Genomic DNA, 19739 nt, shown 5'->3' on the forward strand with positions numbered 1-19739 from the left:
GAAATGGAATGTAGTGATCCCTGCTCACTTAACGCTAATATTGCAGCAAAGGATCGGGTTCATGAATGTTGTGTTGTGGCCTAAATGAATCATCTCACATTTTGTGGTAATTGAACATAATTTTAATACAATGCACTTCATTAATGTTTAAACTCTGAAGTGTTTCGCTTCCGTCGCAGAGGGAGAGATGAAGACGCTTACGGTAACGTTAATAACGCGGACGACCAAGCGCTGCACGCAAAGCCCCTTGTTTCCGCTGATGGAAGGTATCTAATCTTTTATTACCTTGTAAATACGTTTGCTCCTTCAGGTAACACATCTTAATTCGCCCTGCATATTTAGGGTGCACCTCTGTCTAATTTTGTTTGCTTTCTACAGAAAAACCTTAGTCAATGCTTCTAGTAGGCTACCGTTATTCATACGACGATTGGTTCTCATGAACAAATCCATCAACACTGGTAGTTTTACAGGGCTAACGTTTGGTTCATCTTTTCAAGAAGTTTTCAAAGATGTAACGTTATCTCTCAAAATAGCTGGATTTGCTTGTTTTTTGGTTATCAAGCTATCTGAATTAGCTAGCTGTCAATACAAAATGTTGGCCTCAGGCAAGAGATCCGAGAGTCGCATCACGACGCTGCAGGTTTGTTGTGCCCCTCTAGATCCCGCCTCCAAGGAGTCAAATACCTATTAGTGATGGTAATGGAGGATGATGGACGTCCCCACAGCCAATCAGAGCCAGACACCCTGTCAGCCATGGGCGGGCCAGAACGGCTGGTCCCCAGCTTCACCTCAAGGACCTCCCTGCAACCCTCTACCCAGCTTTCAGCATCTCAGTTTGAGCTCTCCTTCTGACCAGAGGCCTGGCTACGAGCAGCTGCAGGTGTCCAACCACGGCTTCCAGAGCGAACTTGCAACCTTTTCATCCAGAAACAGCACCCAACAAATCACACTTTATGCTAATAATGCAGACCACAGTGTGCAGCGGGTCATTCCTGATGCTCATGCTTCATCCATGGTTCCATCTGCAAGCCAAGGAAGATATATACCTCCATGTTCTCTCACTCTTATGAAGGAAGGGACGCAGCCTTGCAAGCCCCAGCAAATGCCATTTTACTCCCCTCACAGCCCTTACCAAGGAATATCTTCCCCTTTACAGCCCCCATACACTCACCATTGTTCATTAAATGGACCTCAGTCACCACAACAAAAACATTTGCCCATTAGCCCTCTATCATTTGGTGTAAATCAGAGTCCGCAGTGCACAACTCAGCCTGCATTTGAGAGGGCCAACTTGGAATCTTCGGTTGGATACGCACACAATCATGCCTCGCCACAGCAGCCTCAGTGGACTTTCACAGGAAATTCAAGAGGTACGTTTATTGTGTTGTGGTTGACTCACTTACATGCATGTTAAATGAAATGACTCGCAAGCCCCATTGAGCAGAATTGGTCTCGGAAAATTCTTTAATAAACAACTTGTAGATGTGGCACTATAGGAAATACAAATTTGATCATTCATTGGTAGAGAAGTATAGCCCTGCCGATTAGTCCCATCAGCCATGGTGTACAGTACACCACTATCATACTGGTCAATAAATACTGTTTATTACAGTCTGAGCAAAAATGGACTACCTAATTAAGGATATCATTTAATATAATAATTGCATAACTCCTCTTTATTCACCTCAGGAACCACAAACGAGTCTGTTCCCAATGCGGCTGCACAGGACAGGAACATCACTCCACAGGTAGGGAAAATACAGTCGCAGCATTAACACTTTAATGAAGTACAAGTGCCAACTCAATTAAACACATGTGTATGAATATGCATATTGTTGTCTTAAATTATTCTATGTATTGTTTGGCCAGTAAAGTGTCATTAACATAGAGAGATCCCAGTTTCCTATGCTCAAAGCTGGCATCCTCAAATAAGTTGCTTTTCCTCCAAGTTTCCAAAACCAACAGTTATTCAGGTTCTCCATATTGGAAAAGCAAAACCAGATACTTATTGTTGTTTAACAAAACTGTTGTCAGGCAACTAATAGATCAGTTTATCATTTGATTATTTCAGCTTCCAGAGAGATTCTCTATTCAACTGTAAAGGTGTTAAAGCAGCTACTGGCCATGTCATTTGCCATAACAGCTATATGTTGTTCAGTTATGCATTGCTGCTGCATGGAAATGTCCCTAAGTATACAGTTTCCTTTTTAAGATAATTTTCCATGGAGCCCCTAGACTGTAATGCGTCAAATCATATTGTATATAAAGTCTAGAACCTCACAAAATATGGCATCTATGTGTTATTATATATTATACAATAATAATACTTTTTTTCCCTGCAGTCTCCTAGCTCTGAGTCTCGTTATGGTCTGGACCCAGAGCTCTTGCCCAGTGTTGTGAGTTATTTTATTCTCTCGTCACATTCTTTCGTAGGGCTAGGCAATGTGAAGAAAGTAGCAAAATATCGATACTGAATATGAATATGTTGTAGGGTTAGACCATGGCTGTTTCCCAAAAGATTTACACAAAGTAAATTTGGATACATATCCATCAGTAATGTGGATGTATTAACTAAGTGGACATCATTTACTATATCCTTATCTCTGGGTATATCTTGTTTTATATAAACCAATGAACATTATATTGATATATTGCCTTGCCCTCAGCTCCTCTGACAATGTAAAACTATTAAGGGATACACCAAGCCCCAAGCAAGTGTGGTGGCTGCCGAACGATGGTACTACACCACCGCATCAATCTGAGTTACATTTTTTGGGGGACTACATCAGTAACCCAGTACGAACACTTTTATAGCCCTTAAAAATCATTATGGTGCTATGTGGACCTCGGCCCCTGACTGATCCAGATATTTTTTAAGTCAGTCTGTTTTTGGCCTTTTCTTATTCTTTATTAGGATCCCCATTAGCACTGGCAATAGCATTGGCTCTTCTTCCTGGTGTCCACACACATAGTCAAACATACATAAAACAAAAATCAGCTCATCATTTCACAGTTCAGTATGAAGTGAAAACGAAAATGATCATCCTGTTATAACGGTCATTAAGCCAAACATAAATAATACAATCAGCTGTACATACCCACAGAGACATTTCAATTATACCTAAATAAATTCCAGCTGACCATGGCTCTGTTTCATATTTGATTTAGTTTTGGGTAACATGAACCTACCTTCTATTGCATGTCATGTTTGATAGTGTTGTGAAAAATTCTACTTATTGTAAGAAGTTATGTAAAAGACCCTGCCCCTGTTTAACTGTAGTGATCTGTATTCACAGTCTTGCAGGTTGATAATGTTGCACCCCTGTCTCTTTCTCTCTCTGTGTGTCCCAGGTGAAGGTGATCGCAGATGACAGTGCAGAGTGGGAGGGCAAGGTCTTCGTCTCAGAGCCCTTTTCCCGTCTCCCTCCTCTGGCAACTACCTCCTGTATCATAGAGGACAGAGGTAAACACACACAACACTGTACATGTGTTGTTTTTAACCCTGTATGTAAAGCTGGGTATAAATGCCTTCCTAATGTGGCATCCACGTGACTCAAATGTAATCTACTTTGCACAGGCAACGTTTTGTAGAAATTATTCTGTATATGTATTATTGACGAGGCAAATCGAAAAAATATGAACATAAGTTATTTCATCTAAGAAGAATGAAACCAACCCCAGGAGAACAGCCGGTGTATACAACAGTTTGCAATCACAGCTTTCTGATTAGCTTTGAGATTAGTGTGCTTAATAATGCCAGTTATCAGGAGGATTTTGGACGGATTGAGGAAGGGATTATGACAATAATATCTTCAGGTAGTTAAATGAGAGTATTTTATAGTCATTATAGCATATGTTTTTTGTGCAGGACTCCGATTCAGTTGTGAATTACAAATATGAAACTTTAATGTTTTGGCTTTTCCCCCCCCATTCACCTCTTCCTGTCTCCACATTGAGTGTCTAAGCCAACCTTCATGTCATTCTGGACCATGTCTCTGTTGATATCTAGGAAATGCAAGTCCTTTAGCCATCCGCTCTGCGTCGTACTGTGTGCCCTGCGAAGCTCAGACTGCTCTGCTCAGCCGTCTGCCGCTGGGAGCTGTGGTCACCCCTCTAGCCAAGCAAAATGCTGCAGAGGTCAGTTTCAAGCTCATCCGTAAACAAAAATGATATAGGAAAAATAACAGCAATACCTGTAATAGATACTCATAATATCTAGAGAAATGTGAAGCTACACGTTGACCCATGTGAAGTTTCTGTGGAGGATTAATTATGTTTTTAATGCATGTGTGTTTGTTTGTTGCCTCTTCAAGCCCCTGCCTGTGTGCTCAGAGCCAGAGTGTGTTTCAAGTTGTGGTTCTTGCGGAGCCTCCATGTGCCCAGCGATGGGCTGGCAGGACTGTGGTCAGAGGTTTTACTGCCCCTTCTGCGGTAAACTCAGTGAAGGTAGGAACTAAAACATGTACCCATACAGGGGATGCTCATACCCGGACTCAAGCTCAGTGTCAAAGTTACACCTGTAAGATAGCTGTTCCCAGTACAGCTATAAAATATGAATATCATTTCATGGACAGAAATCATTAATTCTTCTTCAGTGATGAAAAAATTCAAAGCTAATTTTCACGGGCCCTATTGTTGAAATTTAGCATTTCGATCCTCTCCTGTGGCATGTCTCCATGCTTTAAAGTTCAAAAATGTAAATCAAAATGTTTTCTCATACTGCCTCTCCTGCTGCACCTCTTTTCCCCCCTTCTGTCTGAAACTAGAGCCCAGTCTGCTCTGATTGTGTAGCTGGCCCGCTCTGTTGTGATTGGTCAACTGTTTAGAGATGTCCCGCCCTTTAACCACATCACATCACATACAATATGTTGGAGCACTAGCCAATCGAAGCATGAGTGTTACACAGTGTTGTCACTATGTTACAGAAGTAAACACAGGACTTTTATGGCAGTGTTTCAGGCAGGGGGGTGGGGGGGAGTTGTGTGCGAGAGAAATTGGAACGAACTTTGGGATTTTAGCCTTTGCAGAACATTTGCACAACAAAATATACAACAGACTAAAGGAATGGGCATAATAGGCCCCCCTAAATATATTTAACTGCTTCACTGAATGAATGATCTTGAGTTTGTTTCTTACTTTGCATTCAGCTGCAGTTTTTCTCTCCTCTCTTATGTTTCAGTGCCGTGGCAACACTACCAGCCCACCAAAGGGGTGGAGGGGGCCCGGGTGGATAAAGACAAGAGGCCTGAACTCAGTATGGGGTCATACGAAATACTAAATTCTCAGAAGGTTAGTTTGTTATTTACCCGCTCTTGAATGAGCTTTATCAAATATATTGCCATCTGTGTGTGACGGGACGTATCAGCCTGGATATTACACACCCTGTATGAGACATTCATTTCCTAACAAAGTAAGGCCACTGGGGCCCCATTTGTGAACATTTATGCCACCTGATATCATCCATACATAAATTAATAAACAAGATATTTATAGAGCATTAGTATTAATTACTTGCTCTTTTTAGCTTCTCAAATGTGTTGCTTTTTATGCTTTAAATCATTACAATTAAATATTTGGTGTTTGTGAGACAAAACCAGTAATTGAAAATGTCAAGGGCTCTTTGGAAAATTCTGTAAGGATATTTTTGCTCTTTGACGTATTGTAGACCAATTATAAAATAATTAATTGAAATAATACAGTTGCAGCCATATTCTCATGTAAGGTAAGGTAAGTTTATTTATAAAGCACATTCTCAGACAAAGAAGCGATTCAAAGTGCTTTACATCAACATTGACACACAATAAGAAGACAAATGAAAGAAACACAATAAATAAACGCAATGGAATAACAGATTTATAAAAGAGATACAGAATAGTTTAAAATCAACATTGTAAAAACAGCAGGTACTGCAAGAAGTATAAGGATAAAATAAGTTGAATGACTTCTGGGTAAGCAGCTGTAAAAATAAATGTTTTAGCCTCAACTTAAAGAACTCAGCATGGTGAAGACCTCAGGTTTTCTGGAAGTTTGTTCCATTTGTGCGATGCATAAAAGTTAAAAGCAGCTTCGGCGTGTTTGTAGAGAAGCCTGAGTCTGTAACTGAAGGAAGTGGAATTTTATTTCCCATAATTCAGACAACCTGTATCTTTTTTCGCCTCTCATTTCTCCGAATTGTTGGACTTGTTTCAGGGTGAACCTGCTGCACTGCTTCTAGCCATAGATGTGTCTGCGTCAGCGGTGAGAGGAGGACATTTGGAGTTTGCAACACAACAATTACTCACTCTGCTCACCTTGCTGAAGATGTAAGACAAGCTCACGCACAATTTACCACAGCCTTCTAAGTTATATCCCTATGCAGTTAATAAAACAAAGGGAATACTAGAGAAAATGATCAACATTCTGCTCTCCAGGCGGCAATCTTTAAAGTTTCTTCATTTTGTGTAGGGAGGATGGTGACGCATGGTCGGACGTCCGTGTCGGTTTGATGACGTACGACAGCAAGATCCACCTGTACGACCTCAGCCCCACTCTGTCCCGCCCACACATGCTGGTCATCACGGAGACGGAAGACCTGCAGCTTCCTGTGAGGGAGGGGCTTCTGGTGCCCCTGAAAGACTGTATAGACAGTATCGAAAGGTAACACAAGCATTCACTGCCTCTTTCATCAGATGCATTTTGCAGAATCATAATCAGCTCCTAGTTTTATGAATCACTGTAATATTTGTTTTTGTATGTTCTAGCTTTCCAAATCCAGCCTTAATCTGACTGGTGTTTAGTTTTTCCTTTTATATTTTAATAGAAGGCTGCAGGGATTTGTCCTAAAATTGCCAAATGAGATAGCAATTTTGCACTTGCTGTTGGTCTCAAAGTCAAAATTAGGTCTGTGGTAAACACAAGTTTAAGAGATATTCACATTTGGTTGGATAACCTCAAATATGTCAGTATAAACCACACTCTTTTTTATTGTTTAAACTGTTCTAACTCAAACTTTCCAACTTGTATATTTATGCTTTTATCATTTTATTTATCCCAAATTGTCAGTTTAGTGACGATCAAGTAATGTGAGCATGGTGTGGTTTGTCTAAAGCTGAGCAAGATCCCCTTATGTAGCTTTATAATGAGCTGGTTCTTGGGCTGGTTTTGATGACGTCATTGTGCAATTGCTTTATTATTAAGACTCATTAGCCTGAATTGCAGCAAACTCTTCAATGTAATCTACCATGTACTGCAGCTGGACACAGTTGGCCCACTTAAATTATTAAATGTGATATTTAGTTTTTCTTGTTTGGTTTGTTTAATCCCTTTGGTTTTAAAGCAATCCCTACTTGTCGGCTGTCTGTGTTTAGTGTGTTGCAGCTTGTTCCTCAGTTTAGTCCGGAGTCTGATGGCTCTAGTGGAGTTCCCATCGAGCTGCCGGTGAAATCAGGACTAGCCGTCCTTCAGGTCAGTAATCTCTGCTCAGATATTGATCATTTGAACCTGAATATTTTCAAATGATTTTTGGCAGAGGTGTTACTTTAGCAAGCCATCCTCTCTCGCACCTTTCCTGTTGTAAGTAACACAAACATGGTTGTTTCCAGGCTCTGAGTTGTCCTGGCAAGCTGCTGATTTTCCACACTGCTCCTCTGACAGAGATGGGACTAACAAATTCGTCCTCAGGTTTCTTTGGCTCAAACCAACCAAAGGTACGCAACTCACAAAAACACGCAGTTGGCTCCCTGTACAGGAGGAAGGATAAAGCAACAGCAGCAGTGTCAACAAGTATGAAGAGAAGTTCACTAATGTACAGCTAAATAATTTCCTCTTCCCTCCACATTTTTTTCTTCCAGTCCATCTTTCAGCCGTCAGATCCAGCCATCTCATTGGCCAAGGAGTGCGTCAGTCAAGGATGCGGGGTTAGCCTGTTTGTCCTCTCCCAGCAAGATGTAGGCGGGGCTTGGCCAGGGCATATACCATATCTAACAGGTGGAGCTCTGTACGCCTACAGCCACCTCCAGGTATATCAACATATTTCTTACAGGAATAGTAGACATTTTGGAAAATAGGCTTATTTGCTAGCTTGCCACAAATTACATAAGAAGATTGCTACCACCTTTATTCTTTTCTGCTAAATTTAAGTATCTAGCAAGTAGCTAGCTTGACTTCACATAAAGTACAAACACCATCTACCAACTTCAAAAATATGTCCACAAATATTTCTGCAACTTAATGTTTTTTGCTGTATTTTTATGCTGACTGTTTGGAATATAGGTCTACTTGCCAGCAGTGCGAACCCAGTAATTTAGAATACCCCAAAGTTTTATGGTATAAATGTCGGGTCCCCAGCACATAGAAACTGCCGGATGCTAACTTGTGTACGTTGGGCAATTTGCACAATTGGCATTAGTTGCATTATTTAGCATTAATTAGCTGCAGACAATAGCAAAAAAATTGATTGGCTGACAATTCTGGGGTGTTTTTTTAGGAATATCGAGGATGATGAATCAATTTCTGACATTTTTATGACCAAGAATGACAGTTATGAGTCCCCTTAAACTTTAAAATGTACCCAGAATTCATCAAAATCAGCCCACCTAGAGTACAAATATGGCCACTTTCTGGTTGAAATGGCCATTATTGATCCTGGAAATCCCCAATAACTCCCCGAAACACTCGAAAAATGTTCAAATCGGCCAAGCAATTTTTGGACTGTTGTCCACATAGACTATAATGGTAATTAATGCAAAAAAAATGCAACGTATGCTAATTGTGCAAATTGCCCGACATATGCAAGTTAGCATCCAGCAGTTTCTATGCGCTGGGGACCCGTACTATACATTTCTGACATAAAAGGTTGGGGAACTCAAAATCTCCGGGTTCACAATAGGACTCTATGAGCTGTTAAAAATATTCTATGCTAAGCACACAGAGGTGTGAGAGGTCCCATCCTAGATGGGTATATCTTTAATTAATTAATTCCCCTAATTCCAATTCTAATTCCCCCTACAGGGAGAGTTGGACAGAGAGCGTTTCAGCACTGATCTAAAGAGGATTCTAGAGACGGACACAGGCTACAAGGCTGAGCTCAGGATCTTTGTCAGCAAAGGTGAGACTATTTTTGTATTTGAGCTAGTCTCCTTTTTTAAAAAATGAAGACAACTGGTTTATTCTACTGTTCGTGCCTGTCATCACCAGATATGCGTGTGTCCGGCTGTTATGGACTTTTCATCCCTGGGCCTAGCCCCACCCAGGTCACCATGGCGACTGTTGATTGGAGGACAACGCTGGCTGTGGAGCTCGCGCACACCAGAGCTCTAGACGAGACGAGAGGTGTAGCCATACAGGTGGTTCATTTAAGTGTTAGTGAACGTCAATTTAGATCAGGTGTTCATTGAATTTAAAGACACTTTTGTTGTCTTTTTTGTCACTCAAATCATTCTTTCAGTTGAGATTTAATTGAATCATTACGCTTTTGATTCACTTTTTATAACGTTTTTAAATGAGGCAACAAAAAAAATGGACTCAGAAAAGACAGATATTTTGATTTAGGAGGTATTCTGAGTAGCCATTGCAATTAACTTCTAACCCCCCTCCCTCTTTCTTTGCCCCCCCTCCCCTGTTTGTCAGGCTGTTTTGTCTTACAGCACCAGAACAGGAGAGAGGAGGGCCAGAGTTCACACACTGACCCTGCGATGCTCTCGTCACCTTCAGGACACTTTCCGGCAGTACCAGGCCCAAACACTGCTCACCTTCTACAGCAAAAAAAGTAAGGATCTTTTATTCTATATTAGTGCAATTTGTCATGAATATAGCACTGCTCAGCATAAGGTGATGTTGACAGTTTAGTGATATGTACAACAATTGTATCCCACCATTGAAAAGTAGTAATTATGCCTGGAAATGATAACACTCCTCTCTAATGCTAACAGATCATATTATTTAAATGTGCAAAAGTTTTTATTAAAACAATACATTTTTGCTCACTACATTTATTTGAAATGAAAAGTGGTTACTTTGAAAGGTCATATGATCAATACAAAACAAAATGAAAATAAATCATCAGAGATTTTTGTTTTGGGTTTAGACACTAGTAATATATAAATAGATACAAGTCTTTGAAGTGATCTCCACATTTACCAGATGCAAAATTAAAATTGTGTTTGCATCAATGGATCAATTATAATCCAGAGATACAATTAATGGACACTCTGCATAATGAATACTTTTTAGTTTTCTTACTTTAAATATAGTTTGATGCAATGCTTTTGTATTATACTTAAGAAACATGTCTAATGCCAGACTATTACATTTAACAGAGCACTTCTAAGCTGTGGTATTATTTACATAAATAAAACATCTGAGTACTTCTACCACCACTGGCTACAACCACATCATTTTCCATAAACAAAGCAAGATTTTTCTAAATCTAAAGCTCAGTATTTTCCCAAATTGTAAATATAAGATAAAGGGCAATTTACAGTATGCACTGCTAAAAATGCCACCCAAAGTAATCAGAATGTCCAAGTTTCTTTATGGTATCATTTGTGTACAGTAATTCTCAAAATTACAAAGTGGGAAAAAAGTTTTGAAAAAAAAACGTCACGTGAATAAAATAAAGATAAGAAAACATCTGTTTTTGTTTTGTTGTAGTTTACTGTACAGTGCTGGAGCGTCCTCTGCAGGAGCTGAGGGAGGAACTGCAGACGGAGGTCACAGAGGCGCTGGCGTCTTATCGCAAACACTGCTGCTCTGCTTCAGTGTCTGCTGGACAGGTCAGCTTTAGAATCATAGAATACACTTTAGTATAACGTTGATGTCATTACAACATAAAACTGCACATTAAAGTCTTGTTTTTTTGTTATTGTAGAGGAAAATCATGTTTCAGTTTTACCTTCATTATTTTTTGATACATGCCCACACCTGTATGGTTTGACTTTATAAAGCACATTTACCCTCAGGCATCATGCTCCTTTTGTTATATGAAGATATATGTATTTTCTTGCTGTTTTTGGATTGTTGTATAGTGTCATAATTTGAAGGTCCCATGCTATGCAGCATTTTTAATGTATTGAATTCATATACAGCTCCGGAAGAAATTAAGAAACCACTCCACATTTTTCTTAAATCTTTATCTCTACATGTTTGGCAGCCATTCCAGTGTCTGTTGAATTCCAGCACAGAGAAAAATGTTCAGTAGTTTATAGAATACAATAATACAAAATAAAAAAAACATTTCACTCAAAGACATACCTATAAATAATAAAACAAGAAAAACTGATAATGTTGAAGTGGTCTCTTAATTTTTTCTGGGGCTGTATATGTCTACCTTCTGTTTTAAGGGAATCAAAGTGTCAGCAAAATGTTTCTCTCTTTCCCCCCTGATCCAGGTATGTGAAAGCTGCTCAAAAAGTGTTAGGTTTAGGGTTCATGCATGACGTAAAATTCAATCTTTGACGTCATTTGTGGGTTGTACAGCATTTGCAACATAGCAACCACGGTAAGCCCTGCCCCGCTCTTATCTGAATCCCCTCTCGCGGCGCCTTTAGATATTTCTGCCTGGACAAGTTATTAATCCTCTGTAAGATTCTTTATCCGCTACATCCCAGTAACTGTATTCTCACTGTGCAAAACCTAATGAGTTGATTTAAATATTTTGACCTTATGTACCATGTTCTGTGTGTGTCCTGTAGCTGGTCCTCCCTCAGTACCTGCGAGCCCTTCCTGTTTACATCAACAGTCTGAGGAAGAGCGAGGTGCTGCTGCCGGGCCTGAGGAGCTCCATCCACCAGCGGCTGCAGCAGCGCTGCCAGGTGCTCGGCATGGACACCTGCAGCATATCCACACACTTCTACCCTCTGCTGCTGCCTCTGGTCAGTGCCATCACCAACAGGGACTCATCAGTGAGGCTGACTTTTCAGGAGGAAATTCTGTATCACAATGCTTAAAGCCAAGATATTCACTCTCTAGCGATCCAAAACACATTCTTCTCTCTTATCGAAACTGTAGTTTGGGAGGTATTAACTTTGATGTCTTATTCAGTGTTCCTCATATTGTTAGCCACTGTAGCGTCGAAAGATTAAACTAGTTCTAGCTGTCTTTCAGCTTCTGGCGCACAATACGAGATAACTTCAGCTCAAAAATTATTTGTGGTTAAAGTTGCTGAATTGAGTAGTAACCAATTAATAATGGTAAGCTTTTAGCTCTTTACTCTGCCAGTATTTCTGCACCGTTGAAGATAAAGATTGGACTACATAATTTTGTATGAGTATTATTAGTAGAAAGCAATCTTTTTCCTTATTTTCCTTTCTGACACACATCATCTCTTCTTGTCCCCTGCAGCCTCTGTCAGCTAACAGCTCCGGCTCTCCAAACCCAGAGGAGGCTCTGCGCTGCTGTGCTGCCAGCCTGGAGCCCGGATGTCTGTATCTGATTCATGCACCCCTCACACTGCTGCTCTGGGTGGGTGACCAAGTCCCAGCATGCACCCTGGTGGAACTCTTCAACAACAATTGCTTCTCTTCCCTGCCCTCCGGAGAGGTAAGAGATCAGACAGATACTCGCTAATACAGTAATGCTGTCCTCTTTTAAAACATATACAGCTCCGGAAGGAATTGAGAGACCACTCCAAATTACTCTAAAATCTCAATCTCTAGATGTATGGCAGCCATTCCAGTGTCTGTTGGATTCCAACACAGAAAAATTGCCAGTAGTTTAATACAATACAATTAAATATTAATTTAACTCAAAGACATACCTGTAAATATAAATAATAAAACAAGAGAACATGATAATGCTGAAGCTGTCTCTTATATTTTTTCCACAGCTGTAGATTGTCTCTTAACTTTTAACTATTTTTGTATTTATTGATTTAATCTCAAAATGTCTTTTAATTGTATTTTATGTTATGTTCCTCTTGGCTGAATTAAATGTATTCTATATTATTATTATATTATTATTATGTATGTATTATTATGTATGTGACAGTTATCGGTATATATTATATTATCTAAAGACGACAAAGTGTCTTATTAAAGCATGAGTGTTTTATAATAGTGTGAATTTTAAATGAGCATTTAAGTGACTTTGTTATGAATGTTTCAAACATTCAAGACTAATTCATTCAAACCTTCTCACTTAAGAAGAGACTTTTTGGAATAGTACACTCATATAAAACAGTTTTATTAGCTATTATCAGAACAATATTATGTGTTGGGTAAGGTAAGGTTATTGAGAGGAAAGCATGGGGTTGGGGATGGGTCATAAAAATATAATAAATCAACTTAAACGGATGATGCCTTTAACTACTGAACTGAGCCCATTGCGTACAACACCGATTGAACCTAAATGGATCTAAAGAGAACAGTGATTGCTTTTCTAACTGGTGATGCAGTTCCCCTGTAACTCTCTTTTCTGCTGTCTTGTTTCTTCAGACCACGCTGCCAGTTCTTGATAACCCTCTGTCGATCAGAGTGCGGTCCCTCATCAGCACTCTGAACTCTCAGGCTCCCTTTGCCCGCAAGGTGAGCTGCTGGCGTCCCGCTGCAACACCTGACTTCTTTTTGAATACTTTAATAGGAAGAAAATGAACCTTTACTTATCCCCAAGGGGAAATTCAGGAGTTCACTCAGTTGTGATTGCACACAGGACAATACGCACACATGCACAGGACCTATAAACAGTATGAATACATATACAAACATATGCCTTTTTCCTGTTATATGGAGAGATGTCTGAGCAATTTTAGTAAACCATTTTCTATGATATTTTAAAGACGAGGTTATCCAGTATAATATTTCCGTTTTTTTCTTTCTTCCAGTTATGACATCATAGTTCTATTTTGCGTGGTTGAAAAGAACACACTGACACATCCTCCCCAAAAAGTTTTCAATTTTTTATTTTTTTTTAGTAAGAGCTATAAAGTTTAAAATCAGTGAACTTAGGTGAAAGAAAAAAATTATTAAGAGCAAGTCGATGCACTTCCTCAGTTTTCCCCTTTGGTTTCAGTTGCCACATGTTGCCTCATTCAGTGCAAGTGTAACCATGTGTCTGTTTCTCTGTCTCAGCTGTGGGTGGTGAAGCAGGGTGACACCTGCGAGGAAGCCTTGCAGCGACACTTGGTGGAGGACAAAAGCCCCAATGGTGGGGCGTCCTATGCAGACTTCCTCTACCATCTCCACGTCAACTCTGTCCGGCTTCTGCAGTGAATTCAAACACATTTTCCAACCTTTTCTGTGGTTTATCTTCTTTCAAATACAGTTTGATGCGTTTGATTAAAAAAGCTATAGGAAAAAGGATTACTAGACATAATTATGTGTGAAAAAACAAAAGGCCTTTGATCAGAGAATCAGGCGGTGCATGGGGTCATTTTAAGAAATATTCATTTAGCCAAATATTCAAGACTGCTGTGATATGTGTGACTGTGCTGTGTTGAATGCAATCAGCGTGTAACGTCTACCTGAGATTTGCGTGTATGTGAGTCTTGGTGTGTGTGTGTGAGAGATTGTGTGTGTGATGCCTACAGTACGTATTGTGTGTGAATAATATCCTAGAATTAAACTAAATAAAGAGTTCATTGAACTTGATTGAAGTTGCTTTCAGTGTTGTATAACTAAAGAGAGAAGAACATCAGGGACAATTTTTTTCTTATTAAAGGTTGAGTAGTACATCTTCCTACAACAGAACATTGATTTGTATGATTTATTTACTTTAAAACATATCTTTTACTTTTATAATGTTAATAAAACAGCTGCATAATACACTATCATTGTACATTGTCAATCATAGAGGAGAGGTCTTATTTAAAGCCCTCCTGAGGTTTATGAAGTATCATGCACAATATATAGATACAACACGCATGGCGCCATGTTTTGAAGGCACAAACCGTCTCTCATATTTGTCCCTATTTGGAAATACGCACGGTGCCAGAGGGAGGTGTGTTCGATTACAGTGCAGCGACTTGCTGTTAAGCAATTTTCCCACCAGGGGGCGTAAGAAATCACCTCAAATGTCGCTCAGCAGTGAAGCTGCTGTCACCAAATTAAGCGGACTGTGTCAAGATGACAACATTAAGCAGCACAAGACCTGACATCTGGTGATGTTTGCTTTCAAAATAAAGTTAATATATGGTTAATGTTTTTGGTCAGGTAAACCCTTAAAGTTAGTGATCTTTAAGCAATGCAAGTGAAAATATAAAAAAACACGATATATTATCTTCATTTTAATATAGGTTGCTATATCACTATGATTATTTCAAAGTATAACAACAACAAATATGATTTAAATATGACAAAGCAGTGTAAGGCTTTTAAACAGTAAGTTTGAGTCTTGGAGTTTATGTCGCTACAAGCTTTCGGGAGAGAAACATGTTTCAAAGTGATGGAGTGTAAATGTGATGCTGGAAACAACAATATAAAACTGAGAAAATTACTTGTATTTTCTCTGCTGCGCTTTGGGAACATTCATTGGATTCTGCCCCATCTGTTGTAATCATTAACGTGACCATCTTGTTTTTTTTAATGAAACGCACTTACTCTTAATTTCATCCACCAGTGGTTTTAGAGAGAAGAATGTTTTGTGTCTGCATTTCTGAGATCTGACCACCAGAAAGCGAAGAAAGGAATAATACAATTATTGAATACCTGAAAAGAAACACAATCAATCACATAATCAGTATCTAAATATCAAAGCTGAGTTTTATTCTGAAATGTGCAACCAGAAATAGCTTCCCTATGACATGCTGGCTTGATGACGGTTCTCTTTGAGCGCGGTGGCTGTCAGAGAGTGGAGACAGACGGAGAGAGAGCACCCACACTGGTCGCTTCGTCTTTACTTAACCAACCCTCCTTCACTCGGCACTTCAGACAAGGCTTTTCACCGCTCCAACGGCCGTCTAGCTGCTGGGCGGAGCTGTATTTTAAACGTTGATTTAGTGCAAAAAACACCGCATTTTCCCGGAGTTGACAAAGTAAAGAGCAAAAGATACGGGAGAGACATGGCCACGACAACCTGTACGCGATTCACAGACGAATTTCAGCTGTACGAGGAGCTGGGGAAGTGAGTATCCGGTTTTAATGTGTTAGTTTTGCATGTTTCTTGGGGTGTTTTAGGGTGTAAATGAAGCAGCGTTAGGAAGGCTGGTTTACAGGCAGTGCAGTGCAGAGCTGTGCGACTCTGCAGGTTAGTGTGTGTGCGTTTATGTGTGTGCTTTTTTGGTGTGACAGGTCTGAAAATATGCTGCTCTCTCGATCTACGTGTAAGTGAAGGGTCTCTTTCTAACACATGCTTGCTCTTCTCTGAATATGTTGTCATGCACGTTTCGAATTGGCCCCAAAATACAAAGTAAAATGCAACAATAACGTCAAAATGTGTCGTTTATCATGTACACCAGCCTCACGTTACAATTCAGAAACACGTGGGGTGTCAGAAATGTTCAGCAACTTTTTAAACAACAGATGACAACTGTTGTGTAGAAAATGTATTAATAACAGCTCTCTCCCTTTTTTAAAGCGAGCGTGGATTCATATATTTTTCTCATGTGGCTATTTTAAAGTAAAATGATGTGTTTTATGGTTGCAAAGATGACAGTTTCTCACTAGTTTTATCAGATATCCTCTTGATGAATACAGTAATGTCATCTGCAACTTAAAAAACAAAGATCGGTACAAATTAATTAATTCTAGTGGGATTAAGATTTCAAAGGCAATTGTACCTATGTTCCATGTAAAGCTCTGAATTAATGCCATTTTTATGGACACATTTTGTATAAACACAAGTAATTTAACACCTTATGCAGCATGGTGGTTGCAGATAACACAAGATATGACATTCTGCTGTGGCACCAGAAAAAAATACTCTCATGCATATCTGTTCATAAAGCTATGTTAACTGTATGCACATATTCCTTTTTTTATGAGTATGCAATGACTAAAAACAGACCAAAATATTGCAAATATTACATTAAAAAAAGAAAGAAATGAACATTTTCTGAAATTGTACTGTCATTAGATTACCATCATCTGTAATGCAAACAATGTAGGATAGTGACCTGAGATTGAAAAGTGTAAATATAAAGTAAACAGTAATATACAAATACCTTAGTAGGTGTCAAACAAAACAAGTTTAGTGGCACTTAAAAGTAATGTATGAACATCATATCGGATAATTATTGAGAGATTAAACATGAAATCAGTAAGGTGGGGTCACCAAAACTTGCTACAGAGCACTGGAGACCTTACAGTTTAAATCTCCATATCTCAACATTATAGATATTCTGTACGGTGGAGGAGTAAGGCAATGTAGAAATGTCTCCTTATCAGAAACACTTTGTTTACAGTGATGTTGAAGAGTGTCGTGCATCTCACCGGTGTTCTTTGATCATTATGCATATCTCTTGTTATTTTCCGACCGCTTGATTGGCCCCATGCCGGTAAGTCAGCCATATCTGGGGTGATAACTGCTATAACAACAAAAAGCAACCAAATATTACGGTGTCTGCTGTATTAATGTGGGTTTCATGGAATGAAGGTTAGACTCTCCATGTCATTTTAATAAATGCTATAGGCTTACTTACCTTTATAAGTTATTAGATGGGCAAGCTAAGCAGTTTGCTAACAGAGCCTCGGTAATACACAATTTATATGATACCAATTGTGACTCAACAAATATAAATGAGGAAGATCATGTATCCTCTTTACAAACTAATAATTATGATATCATAATTATGATTAGGATAAAAGTTAATGAAGGCCTTTCCAAACAATCATCGTTATCCATAGAACCCTTTTTCATCCAGATATTTGGCTAGCATGCCATATTTGGTAACAATAAATCCTATGTTTTTTTTGTTTTTGAAAACAGAAATTCTACAATTTGGATAAAAAATGCTCCATGTAGAATTCCATTATTGTGAAGTGTTTGCCAAAACACCAACAAGTTCAACACCATCACATTGACAACAATGGATATTTAAGGCAGTGTGATGAGCCAAACCCTGTTTTTGTTAATTGTTTCTTTTTTGTTCCTACCCACTTCTCATCACTCTATCTAGTTCTATCTTTTTTTTCTCCAGATGCCTTACAAGAACCATTAAAGAATGAGCATACAATTTGAAAATGTGTTTCTGTAATTGTGTATTTTTATCTTAAGCATTTATGTTTACTTAAACTGCCAGCATTAAGTGTAACCTAGAATATGATCAAAAGTCTCAGAACCAATAGTCAAACTATTTGTTTTCTTTTGAAAGTTAATATTAACACACAATTTTTGATTTGTAAAGCAAAAATGTCAGAAGTAAAAAGCTAATATTAGGCTATAAAAAAACGTCATCATGGTCGCAGGGCTCTGCCTCACTACTGCTAAACTGGAAACGGACTTGTATTTGAATTCATGACATTCAACCACTTGCTAGCAACAGTTAGCAAGCATCTTACCAAAACTAGTTTGAGACGAGGGAACCGGAAGTGATAAAATGCTAACTGGTTCCCAGTTGTTAGGACTTCAGCATTGATGAATACTGCATATTTTGAATAATATTGCAATATTAAATATTGAGACTTTGTTATTTGGATTATACAGAACTTATAGCAGCAAGGGAAGTTAGGCAGTAATGAATTCAGACATTTATGCAGATGTTTTTTGTATTAAACTGGGTCACCATTTGAATTAACTGCTGGTTTTAATAAGGTACTAGCGTCATGTTTTTCAGAGCCACCATTCAAGTCTACATGGGTGAGTGTTTGATACAGGGGCATTTCTTCAACCAGATACCCACCAATAAGGACATTTTTCTTGCAGAACATGCTGCTTTCAGCCTCACCAAAATGGAGCGATTTTGTGATCTCATTAAATTGCGATTAATTGTGCCGCCCTTATCTTAGCTTCTACACAAAACACTTCAGTCAATGGACTGGCTTTGAAGCTCTCTTTGTGAGGGACTAATATGTCCTGCACAGCATAACATCTTTTATAGACCAATGTTAATATTCATCGAGTCACACCAAGCCTGAAGGAAAGAGCTTGTATGAGAGGCTTGAAATCCCTGATGATAATGCTCACTGTGAATTTGTAATACTAATCCAACATCTGAGGAGAGGTAATTGTTGCGCCGTCACTCTCGAATGGTGTCGTTTTCTTAGCAGGGCTTTTTTGACATTTAAGCATAGTGCCTTCGCTTTAGTATGTTTATCTCATTTATGTCAAATCATGTCTGCCATACTTAAATACAAACACCACAGCACGCCTCGAAAAAAAGGGTTGGCACCTATGTTGATGAAACAAGATTCAGTAAATGGGCCAAAGTGTGCTGAAACACTGGTATAGTTCTACTACAATGATTTGACACAAGGTCGTATAAAGTTAATAAACACATTCTCATACACATGCAGGCATGTAAAATGACAACATCATTTCTGTGAATAATAATATTTTTTCTAAAATCATCCTGTGTAAACCATGGATTCTGGAAGATTTTCACAGCCTTGAATTTAGCTTTGTGTCTTAGTTACCTTTTACGAAATAAAGCCGTTCAAACAAGTTATTCAGAAACTTTGAATTCTTCTTTGATTTTGATATAATTTTTTGCCTCAGTTAAACTTAAAGCTTTTGAGTCTGACTTTACAAATCCTAACCCACAGTACGTCTTCCACACCACAGGCAACATATGAAACTGTAGCTGCACACCAGAAGCTCGGAGTAATCTGGTTACCCTTGACTGCTTAAGGCACCAATTCAAAAATAATAATAATTCAAAGTCCAATTACTCC

General features: G+C 38.9%; 2 protein-coding genes across 33 annotated transcripts in view; both read left to right on the plus strand.

Moving 5' to 3' along the window:
* The first annotated feature begins 27 nt into the window (after positions 1-27).
* Positions 28-14735, plus strand: si:dkey-13n15.2 (protein transport protein Sec24C). Its single transcript, XM_063896518.1, has 21 exons — positions 28-266; positions 660-1370; positions 1690-1748; positions 2343-2396; positions 3352-3463; positions 4010-4137; positions 4314-4446; positions 5180-5289; positions 6190-6302; positions 6445-6636; positions 7347-7443; positions 7581-7685; positions 7830-7997; positions 8989-9085; positions 9175-9323; positions 9607-9745; positions 10630-10751; positions 11670-11849; positions 12319-12516; positions 13410-13499; positions 14043-14735. The coding sequence occupies exons 2-21, from the start codon at positions 707-709 to the stop codon at positions 14181-14183; spliced, it is 3051 nt and encodes a 1016-aa protein (XP_063752588.1). The 5' UTR covers positions 28-266; positions 660-706; the 3' UTR covers positions 14184-14735.
* Positions 14736-15757: 1022 nt separating this feature from the next.
* camk2b1 (calcium/calmodulin-dependent protein kinase (CaM kinase) II beta 1) overlaps positions 15758-19739 on the plus strand; it is a 59578-nt gene continuing 55596 nt past the window's right edge. For all 32 annotated transcript variants that reach the window (XM_063897255.1, XM_063897277.1, XM_063897258.1 and 29 more), the window contains exon 1: positions 15758-16032. In XM_063897255.1, coding sequence (XP_063753325.1) covers positions 15971-16032 — 62 coding nt within the window. In that variant the 5' untranslated portion in view covers positions 15758-15970. The remainder of the gene's footprint in view (positions 16033-19739) is intronic.

This window comes from Eleginops maclovinus, chromosome 12, assembly GCF_036324505.1.
Source record: "Eleginops maclovinus isolate JMC-PN-2008 ecotype Puerto Natales chromosome 12, JC_Emac_rtc_rv5, whole genome shotgun sequence".
NCBI classification, from domain to species: domain Eukaryota; kingdom Metazoa; phylum Chordata; class Actinopteri; order Perciformes; family Eleginopidae; genus Eleginops; species Eleginops maclovinus.

What these genes read in the sequence shown, in the direction of transcription:
- si:dkey-13n15.2 (XM_063896518.1), top strand. Translation starts at nt 707, where the DNA reads ATGATGGACGTCCCCACAGCCAATCAGAGCCAGACACCCTGTCAGCCA. An exon ending in ACGCCTACAGCCACCTCCAG is followed by an intron (nt 7,998 to 8,988) that starts GTATATCAACAT and finishes TTCCCCCTACAG; the next exon opens with GGAGAGTTGGACAGAGAGCG. An exon ending in CGAGAGGTGTAGCCATACAG is followed by an intron (nt 9,324 to 9,606) that starts GTGGTTCATTTA and finishes CCTGTTTGTCAG; the next exon opens with GCTGTTTTGTCTTACAGCAC.